The 14,480-nt window shown below is 40.7% G+C and overlaps 1 protein-coding gene across 1 annotated transcript in view; it reads left to right on the forward strand.

Moving 5' to 3' along the window:
- The window catches only part of LOC140999404 (chemokine-like protein TAFA-2), a 35,632-nt gene extending 24,903 nt beyond the window's left edge, over positions 1-10,729 (forward strand). Inside the window, exons 2-4 of the mRNA XM_073469770.1 lie at positions 3,607-3,756; positions 8,526-8,650; positions 10,613-10,729. Coding sequence (XP_073325871.1) covers positions 3,607-3,756; positions 8,526-8,650; positions 10,613-10,729 — 392 coding nt within the window. The remainder of the gene's footprint in view (positions 1-3,606; positions 3,757-8,525; positions 8,651-10,612) is intronic.
- Positions 10,730-14,480: the final 3,751 nt, after the last annotated feature.

Genomic DNA, 14,480 nt, shown 5'->3' on the forward strand with positions numbered 1-14,480 from the left:
ACCATTCACATTCATTTATTACAAGACACTGTACAGTTACATAATGTTGCTTTGAATCTTCCAGTTGTGCACACTTTCTACCTCCGCTGCCAGCTAAGAGGTGGAACAACAATGGCCAACTATTTCCACCTTTGTACCTTTTATAAAGAACGCGGAGGCAACCTTCAAGGCACAACAGTCCCACCTTGAACACGGTGTGTTAAAGGGGCTGTAAGTGAGTGATGGAGGAGGTGAGCGATCGTCAACAAAAGAGTTAAGAGCAAACATTAGGGTCCATGATTTCTGTCTTTGTCCTGCTTACTTTTAAAAATCTCACATTAAATGCCTCCCGAAGTTAAGTCCCACTCCTACAATATGTCACATGGAGGAGGAAAATTACAGTTCGAAATTATGCGCTGGCTCCATTAAGCCTTCCATTATGTTTTTGCAAATCAGGGTGGCTTGAAACAAACATCTGAAAAATACTTGAAACACTCCTTATAAAATATTCAACACATTCAGCATAAATCTACAAGAAAGCGTGCTGTTTTTCATTGTTAAGAAATGGAACGGATTGAGATTAATGTTTGGACAGCGTAAACCTAAATGAGGATTTCACAGTTTGAGCTGAACATTCGTTTTCCATTATTGTTAATTTAGCCTTCATGACACATTGAGTACAGCATCAGTTCAAAAAAAAGGTCCAAAAACAAATCCCTGAATATGTTTGAACAATTTTCTTCTTTTAAAGGTTGATTTGGGATGAATTAAAACCACAGCCAGACCTCAGGCTGACTACCAGTGTTTGAATTTTGTAAAGCCTGTGAATAGCAGCAATCAAAACAATTATAATAATCAAACTGTTTTGGTCAGTTGGGCTTCAGTGCTCTATTTCCCATGTCTTCATTTTTGCTGTCTGAGCAACTACAGCACATAGTCAGTGCTGTCAGTCGTCAAAGAAGCCAAATTAACTTTACAGAGAAGAGCAAATTAGAGTATGTGTAATAGAGCAAGACAGTCTATTGTAAATGTCTATGTATTGAGCGGTGCCAAAATATTCACTCAAACATTCTGTCATACGGCTCCAGCTCTTTATTCTACCATGTGGTCCATATTAAAGAAATTAACTGCCATCTATTAACATTAATAAGTGTAATCAAGCCTCAGTGAACTTTTACATTCCTCCAGTAAAATCCTCACCCCCGCCCCTCATTACTCCTCTATGCTCAGATTAGTGCACTATCGCTCTTACTAATGCTGAGTCAATTACTACTGCAGGTGCCGAGCCTAAAAATGGGCCAGCGGGTGTGTGTGTGTGTCTGTGGGGGGTTGGGTTAGGCTGTTTGCTCTGTGCGTGTTGATTTTCCTGAGCTGTGTATCAGCCAACAGGCTCGTCAAGCCTGTAAGAAAAAAAAGCAAGCCAATTAGAGTGGCATAGAGAGAGGGGGCAAGAGGCAAAATGAGAGGTGTTAGTATCAAACACAACTAAAAGTCTAAAGCCCAACAGCAATCTCTTGAGCCTGTAACATTTGTTTCAGTCCTGGGTGTGGAAGTGTTCGATGGAATAAATGACAGTGTTGATTTTGGATGTTTTACTGCCTTTGTGACCTACTCAAGAGATCACCAAATTCATAATGGTTCATCCTCTAGGGAAGTATAAATGTAATCAAATTAAATCACCACATCTTTATGCTAGTACGTCTGCAGATCTACAATCAGATTTTCAACCCAAGCCTCCAGATATTAGCAGTAGTAACTCCATCAACGAGGTTATTTTTTGCCCTCGTCAGATTGTTTGTTTGTTGGTTGGTTTGTCAGCAGAATTACACAAAAATTACAGGACGGATTTCCACAAAACTTGGATGGAGGATGTGTCTTGGCCAAATAAGACTCTCTGTCTGAATGTGATGATAAACCAAAAGTCAGGATATCATCAAACACTGACACCAATTTTTGTGTCAATCTGTGCAGTGGTTGATGAGATAACTTTCTGTGGACCAAAGTGTTGGATTGATGGACAGACAGATGGACAGATCAATCAACCAACATGACTATCCTTAGGCCCCACTGCTGGTGAAGCAAAAAGGGAAACTGGAATAAAAGGATGAGAGACAGACACACAGCGGGTGTGATATTACAATGAGCTTTTCACTGAGATATTAATTGGACTGGGCTTTGCAGGATTGCTGCTTTGTCTTTTTTCTCATTAACGGAGCAAATTAAGAACTTTTCAAATCTCTGTTAGTCCGTTAAACATATTCATACCCGCTCTTTCAGTTTAGCTTGCCTTACTTTTAAATACTCTTTAGACAGAGCAGAGTCATTGTTTGTTGCTTTAGTTTCAGTGCCACGCAGTGTGCACCCTTTGTTGTATTGTGGGCGGACTCTTTTGTAATGGAAATAGCAGCAACTTCTAACAACTGTGTGAGAAGGCAAAACACGCAAACTTTGACTTTCACAACCGTATGACTTTACAGACATGAACATGTATGCTCACATATCTGAACACAGCATCTAGGTGCAACATGTCCACAGTCACAAAGAAACACACTTGATGTGTTCTTGTACACGGTGCTCCTGACAGGGCTTATTGTTTGTCCTTGACATTTTAATGCATTTGATGAAAGGCTGATATGAAAGGACCATGTGTTGGCATCATAAATCTACAAATGTAGAGTAATTTCTTTGTTCCCTCTTTCCTAGCTGACTCAAGGGACTTCTGTGCTTGGGGTGGACTTGTTGTTAATTAACCACACGGCTGTCTGATTGAAGTGTGTGTATGTAGATGAGAACACAAAGTGGTAGCTATAGAAGAAGTGAATGGGCTCCCACACCCACCCATCATTTGGTACTGCAGCTAATACTAACTTGGGATGTAGCCCATAGGATCAAATCAGTATATTCCAGTGGAAACATTAGTTGGTTAGTTTTGTAGTTTCCTTTTTATTCCTTGTGTATTACAGAATGGCTACAAGAGAGATATGCATTTTCTATACAGATCCTCTTAGTGAAGGAGCAGCTGTGGCTCAGCAGCCATGCAGTAAAACTGGGACTTCCAGATTTGCTATGTTTATGCAAGCCAAATGTGTATTTTTACATGTGTGCTTGGTTTTGTTTGTGCACACATCAGCGCATAAATAGAGAATGATAATTCATAAGAGGCTTAATTTGGTAGTGTAGTTCTGATTATAAACTGCTCTTTTATGGCTCACGGCTGTCTGATAATAGTCTCATGTTCACACTGAATTGCCCTTTTTATTTAACTTGATGAGTGGTTATTTTGTCCTTGACAGTCATTTAAATGTTATTATTTCTGTAGGTTTTCATAATATTAGCTTGTATAGCTGTACTCATCTCAACTTTTCTGTTGCTGTTGTCTGAAACAAGCACAGGTAGATGACATCCTCATTCTTAATCCCACAAACAAAGTTTTGATAGTTTCAGTTATTATTTCAACAGTGTCTACTTATACAAGAGACATATACTCTAATGTGATAACAAAATGTTGCTACTCGTTGACTTTTTAATGATTGACATTAGACCACATGTTTGATTAAACACATCACACCGATACTGAGATCCTTGTATATTGAACACTGTGTGTCTCTCTTTCTCTGTGTTTTACAGTGCATGTAAAGGCAGGGACGTGTGAGGTGATCGCTGCCCATCGCTGCTGCAACAAGAACAAGATCGAGGAGAGATCTCAGACTGTCAAATGTTCCTGCTTCCCTGGACAGGTTGCTGGCACCACCAGGGCCATGCCCTCCTGTGTTGATGGTATGTACCACTGTTTGTCTTTAATGCCGGTTATAGGTTTCCTGATCATAATGATGGGGTATAGTGTTACTGTAGCTCATGCAGAGCACCAAAGTTGTGCCTGCTTTAGCTGACTGTTGTCTACTAGGGGTGTAAAGATGAACCGTTGCGTATCCTAAAACTGACCATAAAATATGGCAATGGTACCATGTACCTTAATTCTTGTGTAAGAAACGGGGATGCTGACAGTTAAGTTACCAAGAGGAGCCACATGTACGCCATGATTGGCCCAGAGTATCTCAGGGTCTTGTTCACTACTGAAAGGAAAATGAAGCGTAAGATGGACAGGCGGTTTGATTGTGTTAGCAGTAATGTGAGCATTGCTCAAGACTATCAAGGTAGAGTTGGGAGCGGAGCAGGAAGGCAAAGCTTTGTTTAACAAGTCAATCTTCGTTCCAACGTTGATCTTTGGTTGTGAGCTCTGGGCAGTGACAAAAGAATGAGATGGTGGATACAAGCCTCCAAAAATGAGTTTCCTCCGCAGGGTGGCTGGGCTCAGACTTAGAAATAAGGTGAGGAGCTCGGACATCCAGCGGGAGCTCGAAGTAGAGCCACTGCTCCTTCGTGGTGAAAGTAGCCAGCTAAGTTGGCTCAGGCATCTAACTAAGATGCTTTCTGCGTGCTTTCCTTTGGAGGTTTTCCAGGCACAACCAACTGGAAGGAGACTCCGGGGTCCAGCTAGAGCTGTAAAATGTTGCTAGGGAGAGGGATGTTTGGAATACCCTGCTTAGCCTGCTGCTTACCCCAACCTGACCCTGGATAAGCAGAGGATAAATGGAGTTTGTTAGGGGGCAGGGGCTTACTTGTTCCAAATCTAACAGTACCATTTCCTATAAATGGCAAATTTCACTATCATAAGTGGCTCTGACTGAAATAAAATTGATACTCGTGACGTTCCTGACTCAGAGTTCCTATATGAGTATATTACATTACATTATACTGCATACATCTATCCATTTTAAACCTGTGCTCTGGTGTGTGCTGCTTCTGAAAAAATGATGTGAAAATTGATGTAAGACTGAAGTTAATTTTGATTTGACAGTGAAGACAGAGATGTCAATAGTCTCTTGGTAGTACTTTTGTGTGCTGGTAGCCAAAATACTTTAGGTGTCCTTGTAGTTGCTAAATAGAAGAGCATTGAACACAATCAGACAAACTATTTTTTTGTCCAACATTCCTTCCAGCTGGTAACTTAAGAAGCTTGATCGGTTATAAACACAACCTTTGGTCAGTAATATTTTGGTGAGTAATTCAGAGGAATTACTATGATAGATGGCACAAGGTTACGTTGTATGCAAAAGCAATTCAGAAATAATGAAATGTCTTCTACGGTTATTACCCAAATAATCCATAAAAGTGGAAAAAGCAGGAATCTGAACTATTCTGAACAGTTAAAGCAATCTGTGCATCACAACCAAGCAAATAATTCAGATGATACACATAAAAATGGAATATAACAAATTCTAATACAACATAATGGCTTCTTAACTGAGAGGCGCAATAGGGAAAATGTTCCATGAAGAAGAATTCAGGTGCTCCTGTGCTTAAATTGAGTACTTCAGTCAATGTTATGTGAACATAAAAGGACTCTCAATATGAATCTCTATAGCAAATATTATAACCCTCAGAAAGTGTTATCTTTCTGGAGCTGCTGTGTTGATGATAAATGAAAGGTTGATTGTGTAAACCCAAATGTTTATCTGGCCTTTTTTAACAAAAATGAGCTTTTGTTTCATTGTAGTGCTGACAATTCTAAACTAGAAAATGTACACATACACCTGCAAAATCCCCCTGGCTACTGTTCCTGCGTCCACAAAATCAGTATACTGCACCCCCTGCAGCGCTGAAGAGGGGCATTTCACTCACTCACTCACTCACTCACAAATCACAGACCGTTCTCTGCAGCTCTGTTGTTTCTTCCTTTGGTGTTCCTGTTAAAAACCTAAATCCTAGGGTACTTACTGTACAACACAATTAGCAAATAGGGCTTTAACTACATTTTTAAAATTCATAGCTAAATTACTTAACCCACGTCATTTGTATATGTGAGCACCATTGGTCATCAAAGATTAACAATAAATGTGACTATGTGCTATCTTTTGTTTGTGGTTTATTATGTGTTTATTCAGCATGTGTTATATTTTTAATTTCTGACAAAATATCACTCTCATGGCTCTCTTCAGTTGGAAAATTACTGGCAAGCATTACATCAATATTGAGCTGACACAATTTCTGACAGACCACGTTATGATGACTTGATGAAAGCCTGCCTAAGCTTTGCACACTGGGATTTCCAAAATGGCTGCCATGTGCAACATCTGATAAATCCTTTGAGACAGAAATGTCTTTCTTAGAACGTGTCAGTAATCATCTGGGAATGTTGTCACTGAATACAGGCTGATTTCTGAGTATGTATGTAGTAACTAAGTTGGAGCGACATTTACTCAAATACCTTGACAGATAAAGAAAAGGTATTCACATATTTGCACACTACAGCTTTTAAGACAGCTTTTACTGTGGTGAGTCTTCTTTTGTTTTTTCTTTGTGATGATATTTAATCATCTTCTTGTTCTTGATGTGTCTTGGCCTTTTTATCTTTTGTGTTTGCTAAAGGCACTTCATCAATTCATTTTAATCTGATTTGACGGGTTCTTACAAATCTACTCTAAACCCAAAAAGATCACAACATATCTCAGCTTTCTCATGCATATTTTCAGTTTTGTCCTTTTATCCCACTTGTGTAAATGATCCCCTACAGTGTGCTGATAACATTCACATGACTCTAGTGCCCATCAACCCCATATATACATGTAACAACATAATCAATTTTTCTTTGTTGATGAAAGATTGTCAAAATTTTTAAATTGTTCATTAAAGGTTAATAGAGGTGGGACAAGATTAGTTGAAGAATGGATGTGTTAAGGTTCACCACTGAAATTAGTGAGGGTTATCAATAATATGAGAGCGAAGATGGTTCTAACCTCTATTTTTTATATTTCTTATCATTTACACTGATCAGCCAAAAAACATTTAAACCACTGACAAATGGAATGAATATCATTCTCATTCCTATGTTCTGCCGGGAAACCCTGGGTCCTAGCCCAGATCCTAATCTGATTGAGCACCCATGGGATGTGCAGGAACAAGTCCAGTCCATGGAGGCCCCACCCCACTGTGGATCAGACTTTACTCTGGACACAGGCCCTGTAGCAGCGGATCATTTGAGGGTTAGGGTCCTTTGGGTTGCGAAGTGGGTACTTCAAAGATCAAAGTTGACCGTTTCTAAGTCCCACCCCCGTAGTTACTGTTACCAGGTCAGACAAACTTGACAATAAGAAACATGGCGACACCAGTCCTGTTAAGCCACCTGCAGCAGTGTTTAAAAGGTAGTTTTTGGGAGTCAGGCAATATAGCTTTAAGAAGCTGACAGCAAGGACTAAAGTACTCAATGGATGGATATACTTTATTCACGATGTTGAGTTTTGTTAACACATCTTAACAAGTCTTTCCACTCTGAAGGAAAACAACCGAAGCTACACATACTTTATGCCACACATACTTTTCGTAGAGGCCGAGAATCACAAGATTATCAGTCAACATCGCTCATACACGTGTATGTGACCTTTACCCCTTCTCGGGATTAATAAAGTACGCTATGTATTTATTCAGACCATGATGCCATTATACGCTAGATTGCCAGTTAGCTCCTGTTTTGCTTACATTAGCTAACCTAAGATGCGACTATACACGATGTGATTTTGTCTGTGAACTGCCATTGGGGGGTTATGTTGAACAAGATGATCAGTAGTATTCACTTTACATGTCTGGTTTTATTGTTTTGGCTGATCGGTGCACACGTCTCCTGTAAATATCTGTATCCACTTGGAAATAAATATTGTAATTTTAAAAACTATTTTCAAAAGATGATGATGATGATGATGATCATGACCACAATGGTGATACTGTATTATATATAATATCTATGGTGATCTTTTAGTCACATGACTGATGAATGGAGTGAGACTGGAAACAGATGTACGACATGTTTTGATATGGATGGACTTGAATTAAAGCTTACAATGCTCTGCACCTTTCTACTGTGTGTGTGTGTGTGTGTGTGTGTGTGTGTGTGTGCGTTGTCAAAGTTATAAATCATTTATAGTTTGTGTCAGGATAGAATCTTCAAAATCACACTGTAGGTCAATTTACATTCATATCATATCACTCTATCAGGAAGTGCATTTGCATCAACCTGTTTTTATGCATATTTTCACTCTGCACATAATCACAAAAAAAGTTTTTACACTTGGCTGGGTTGGTGCAGTGATAGATTTATTAAATCATGATATAGAGCTTCCACTACACTCAAGAGATGAAAAGTGTGGGATCTGTGTGAGCCAATTAATACTTTAAACAGACAGAAATGCTTTATTTCCATTCATCCATGTTATATTTTTTTAATTACATTGTCTTACATCATCACCTCTTCTTCTGCAATGGTTTTATGACACCTAACTGGGGAAAGTTCTACCAGCTGTTAATCTTGATACACCCAACTCCTAATATTCACATAACATAGTGGATGGCAACATCATTTCATGTTTTCTTTTGCTGATTTTCTGGGAATTTCTTTGAAAGTTGTGCTAAATTTGGCTGAAACTTGGTAAGAAAAAGCTCAGTGTCAAAATTCACAAATTAAATATCTGCTGAACCCTTCTCTCAACCTCCAGCCTCCATCGTAGCCCAGAAGTGGTGGTGTCAGATGCAGCCATGTATGGACAATGAGGAGTGCAAGGTTCTTCCAGACCTCACAGGATGGAGCTGCAGCACAGGCAACAAAGTCAAGACAACAAAGGTTGGTGTGCACACGCATTTTTTTGTCTTTAATATCTCTGGTTCCCTCTCTCACACAAACTTGCACACATGCACACACGGTCGGACCAACTGCAGAGTGACCCACTTCCACCTCCATCGTGTTACGTCTCTGTCCTCTCTTACTCATTTCTGTCTTATTTGTCTCCATCCCCTACTTTTTCTCCTCCCTCCTCCATATCATTCTTTTTCTCACCCAATTTCTCTCTCTTTACTCTCTCCCCCCGCCCATCTTGGATCTAACATCAAACAGTCTCTGAAGAAAAACAAGGCCAACATGAACAAGGCAAATAACACACACACACACACGCACGCACGCACACACACGCACACACGCACACACACACACACACACAGGGAAAGAGAACATCACAATTCCCTTCACTACCACTTGCCCTGCTTCCCTGCGTCTGACTGGCATGCCATCTGACTCGATGCAAAAACAACTCACCACAGCGGATACACTAGACTGGTAATTGTCCTCGGATAGTTTTTACGCTCCGATTCACCCATAATACAGTATGTGCGGTGTGTGCATGGGTCGTCTTTTCCTTGTTTTTCCTCGATTTTCATGTGCTGTCCATTTGTCTGTATCTTTATGTGTGCGGATGTGCATTATATATGTGTCTGCTGAGCCCCCATTGGCACCTGTTAGCTCCTCTTCAGTGGCTCGACCTGTGCAGGGTCTCAGCTGTCATCGGAGCGAATTTGTGCGCGAGACTCACCTCTTGTCACTGTTTGCTTCAGTTTCTAACGTCCATCCTTCTCTCTGCCTTCTCACCTTCCATTATTCATGGCTGGGTGCAGACCTTTGTTTTCTGCCTAAATAATTGATTGAAGGCGTGGTCAGAGGAAGGAGAGTGCATCTGCTCGAGTAAAAAAAAAAAAGGGGTGGGATAAGAAAAGCTCAGGACACACTTGGTCTCTTCTCTCTTTCCCATTCTCTCTTCCTCTAAAACACTCAGAGGCAGTCTCCAGTATGCCAGGCTGATTAAAAATTCCTTCCTTACTTTTTCCTCTGCTCACCTCTCACCTTGCAAAGTGGATCTCGCCCCCTCAAGTTAAACTTTTTCCCTCTCAACAGCCCCTCCTCTTACTCTCACCCTGAAATAGTTGGATGCTGAGCTCAAATTTGTGTTAGGCTGCTCATGAGTGTAACGGAACCTCCAAATTCACTACTCGCATGATGGAGAGATAAAGACACAAAAACAACAGAATAGAAAATGACTGATTGGTCTTGGAGTGTGTAAGGGGCGTAATTGAAGAGAGAGAAACACGAGGGTTGATCAGATATGAAGATGATGCAATTTCTGAATATGAGAGTGCCGTTCGGAAGTTGCTTTATATATCTGATCTCATGCATTTAGTTTTATCAACCCCAAAGTGCACATTTATAATTGCTTTAACAAGATCAAAGCGAACGGGTTTCAGCCAGGCGCCGCTTTATCATTGACTCTGTCGTAGTTTAAAAGTGCACAAATATTTTCTGTCTCTTGCATTCACGTCTTTGATCAATGATTTGTGTCTGTGTGTGTGTGTACAATGTGTGCACGTGTTTGCTGATGTGTTCGCCTGATGATGAAAAGAGTGATTTTTTTTTCTCCTCTAGTGTGGTACGCCGAGGTCAAGATGCGCAGGAATCCAGATCAATAGCATCGAACGTTCTCTTATAGTCCCATTAAGACCGGCTCGTAAATTGAAATTGACGATGGAGTGAGAGAGAGAGAGAATGAGAGAGAAAGAGAGAGAGACAAGGGAAGCAGCGAAAAGGAAGAAAGAGGCAGGAGGAGACGGATGAAAAAGAGAAGATAACAAGTGTAAAGTGAAGAGGAAAGGCTGACGGCAGAGGTGATAGGTGGATAAAAGAATAAAGAAAACACTTGAAAACAAGAATACTGGAACTGGTCAGCTGACAAGGAGCTTATGCTTGTGTCTGGGTACACAGAGCAGTGTACACAAAGAGGGTTTGGCACACCCCATCCTTGCCTCCATCCATCCCTGGCTGGGAGCAGAGGAAAGGAGGATAGGAGGAGGGCAGAGGGAGGAGAGAGGGAGGGGATAGAAGACAGCTCGATCAATGCCAAATAATATCATATGGATGAGCAGACAGACACGGCCGGGCTGCCAAGCCACTGAGCTGTCATAGACTGCAAGGCAAGAGTGTGTGTGCGCATTTGCGTCAATGCACATGCAGTCATATACACACAATAACAAACAAATGACAAGGTGTCAGCAGTGCAGTTATGCTACACTTCCTGTACAGCTAGCTTACACCAACACTAAGCAGATGAGGCAGTCTGTAAGCACCGTAAAATTCTTTAGGCAAGATATTGTGAGGGCACTTTTCAAGCAGTGAATGAGGCCTACTGTATGTAATGTGATTTGATGAAACTTAAAGGAGATGTATTATGCTTTTTTCTTTTTTTCCTTCCCTTCAGTGTTTTACATAGGCTCTTGAGCATGTAAAAAGATATTGAAAGTTAAAAAGCTCATAGTCTGCAGCGACAGAAGCTCCTCTGTCCCACAGAAAACACCGCTCCTGAAATGCCTCATCAGTAGTCCCGCCTTTAATTCTGTGACTTCACCATGTCACACATTTGCATAATTAATGCCTATTAGCTAGTTTGGCAGGTAAGAAATGATTTAGCACAGCTGCTCTGTTGTTGTTAGCGGTGCTGGGTCAGGCATGTGTGAGCTGACCAATCAGAGCATACTGGGTATTCAGAAGTGGGGCCTGTAAAGAGACAGGAGCTAAAACAGAGTGTGTCAGACAGAGGGGGAATACAGTGCTGCAGCACTCGACAGTATCAGAAAACTGACATGTTTTTAGCATTAAAGCATGTAAACCTATTCTAGTAGTACCCCAAAATAAAATTATGAACCTGAGAATCAGCATAATGTCTCCTTTAAGATTATTACTAGGACTACGGGATATGGTAAAATATTACAATGGGGATATGAATCATGATTAGTGGGTATTGTCATTTTTGCTTTAAATAATAATCAAATAATTTAAATGATGGTTTTCCATAACTTATCCTTGTTCATCATAAGGACTGTGTATAATGTAGGAGTGAAGGGGACATCTGCCTTGTGTCCATCTGAGCAGCCACTAGTGTAGACACAGTAAAATCGTGTGGAATGAGCAATGAAAATGTGGCACTCCCCAGCCTATAAAGGCCCATAGAGATGACACTTGAGCACTGATTGTGTTCTTTGTAAAGTGAGATCTAACTACCTAAAGCCGCTTTCTAATTGGGCACAGAAACTGCCACCTACAGGCATATTTAAACAGGCAGGGGGATGAACACCTAAAGGGACTTTGAAGCACCTTACAGCATAGCAGGCACAGAGATGCAGCAGTGAGTGTGTGTAGTGAACTGGCGTGACAACAAACGCCTGCAGACTCTTTGATCAGGCACAGGAGTAGATGCCTGAAGGCAATGGGAATGGGCCCAGGAAGGGTGGCCTGGAGCCATCGAGAGCAGATACAGTAGAACAGTTTCAGCCGCCAGCTTGGAGGAAACACTCCTCTGAGCTCTCTCAGTGATGGCTGGCCTTCACACTTTGTTAGCTGGCACCTGGGTCTGACAAAAGACTGACTCCCTCAAGAGGAAATACAGCAGGGACAGCATGTGTTGGGGCTGAGAGGTGAAGCCACTGGGAACACAATGAGAGAGGAAGGCATGCAGGAATAAAAAACAGAAGAATAGTCTTGGAGACTCTTGTCTATTACATGCCCAAGCACTGGCTGTTATGCAGCATTTTGTGTCTGTTTGGTTGCTGGCTATTCGAAAATGTCTCCTAATGGCTTGAAATAAACCAAAAAAAGGAGTGCACGAGCAGAGAAAATGGAAAGATGGATGGGCAAGATAAAGAGACCATGTGATTAGAGCAGCCGTCTCGACAAATAGACGAAATGACATGGCAGTGGGCCAGCCATCGAGAGTGAGGCATTGTGGGCTGACTGCCATGATTCAAGCTGTGTCTTGTTTAGTCTCTTGCCAGGAGAGACAGAGACCGTGCTAGCCACGTTGTCGGTGCTCCACTAACAACAATCACTTCCCATTAATTTGGAGCAGCGAACTGTGCTGCGTGGCGCTGCATCATTTAAAAACTTCATGTCGTTGACATGTTCTACCAGAGTTGGCTCCGTGCTGGGTTTTGTGACAACTTGGCAAGATGACTTTGTGACTACTTCGAGACCAACGTTTGCTTCCCATTTAACCGGCAAAAACAGATTTTTTTTAAGGGTATTTTAAGCCAAAACATGATCTTTTTCTAACCCTTTTTGTGCTTAAAGTTTTAACATATCCTTGGTGTGCAGAAACGTATAATGGCAACATTTATTCTAGCTTCTGTGTCTGTGACCTTCACTGTTTCTGGCTTCCTAACTTTTTTTTTATTACTTTATTTAGTGACCCGCTTCTTTTCTTCCTGTTACAGGTGACCCGATAGTCCTGTCTCAAGTGGAGCAGGAAAAAATGGTGGAGTTACTTACACAGCACAATGGACCTACTGTTCCAGTGGTGAGGAAACACACTCAGATGGACTTGTACTAGGAACCAGTAATTGTTTCATTATTCTGAGGATATGGTGGCCGAAGAGAAAGGACTCTGACGCTGTCTTCCATCACCTTAAACACAACTGAGTGTCCTTGGTCCTTTACCGCAGAGGACTGCATCACCCACAATCCTTTACTGCTACTACAAACAACAACTTCAAAAAAAACTTCTTTACAACAATCTGTATTCTTCATCTCTCTTCTATGGCTTAGTTGTGTTCCATACTGGGAATAAAGGGGATTTGGATTTTAGACAACTATCCCTCATTACAAATGTCACTATGAAAAAGAAAAAAACTAAAAGAAGGAGTGGATCCAGAATGACTGTCTCATGTAGTCTGGATGACACGTTTAAATTTAACTGTGCCACATATGACACACTTGATGCTGTCAAAATGTTTCTCAGATCCGAAACCTTTTTCTTTTTTCAGATTTCACCTCCATGAAAATGTTTTACCTTGAAAAGTTTGTGGCTTACCACACGCCATTTTTTAAAAATGGGGAGACAGTTTGTCAGTCTTCTTTTTTCTTTTGTTTTTTGACAAGGACAAAATCCTTTCAGGGGTGAGGTTAGACTAATACCAAGTAGATGTTATGGTATATTGAAACATGTAAACGTGTAAAAAATGGTCCATGGAATCAACGGGGCTAAAAATAAATTGACGCTCTAATGGTTTTAATATCTGTGTTTTTAAACGCCTGTTAACCGCTATTGAGTACATGTGTCAGTATTATATGAAATGAATAAAACCTTTCAAAAGAAAAGTTAAATGTCTGCATTTTGTGTCAGTCCTACAATTAAATCTTGTACTGCTGACTCACAGTACACTACACATTTTACTGGGCTCAAATAACAAGAAATATAACGCCAGCAGACTGTTTCACAGTGGATGCATGGAGCTGAAAGCATTGTTGATAACCACAGTTTGAATCAATTTCTCAAGAAACCTTGAAGCGACAGGAAACGCAAAATCCTAAATGTGTAACAACTGGTGTTAATGTGTTGGCTCCAAGAAATGTCATCAATAACTAGTAATTGCTTTCCTGTTAACTTAGATTTTATCATATTTATTTCCAGCTTCAAACACACTGCTCTGAACACTGATAACTGTTTTGTAAAAGACAGAAAAAGCTCCAAATATGGAAAACTGTTTCTACTTTGCAGCTGGTTAGAGTCAGGAGAATAGCATTTGCTGACTTCAACATCGTGAAATCAACAATGCAATGACTGTTGCAGGAAAAAGCTGTA

Source organism: Pagrus major, chromosome 7, assembly GCF_040436345.1.
Source record: "Pagrus major chromosome 7, Pma_NU_1.0".
NCBI classification, from domain to species: Eukaryota; Metazoa; Chordata; class Actinopteri; order Spariformes; family Sparidae; genus Pagrus; species Pagrus major.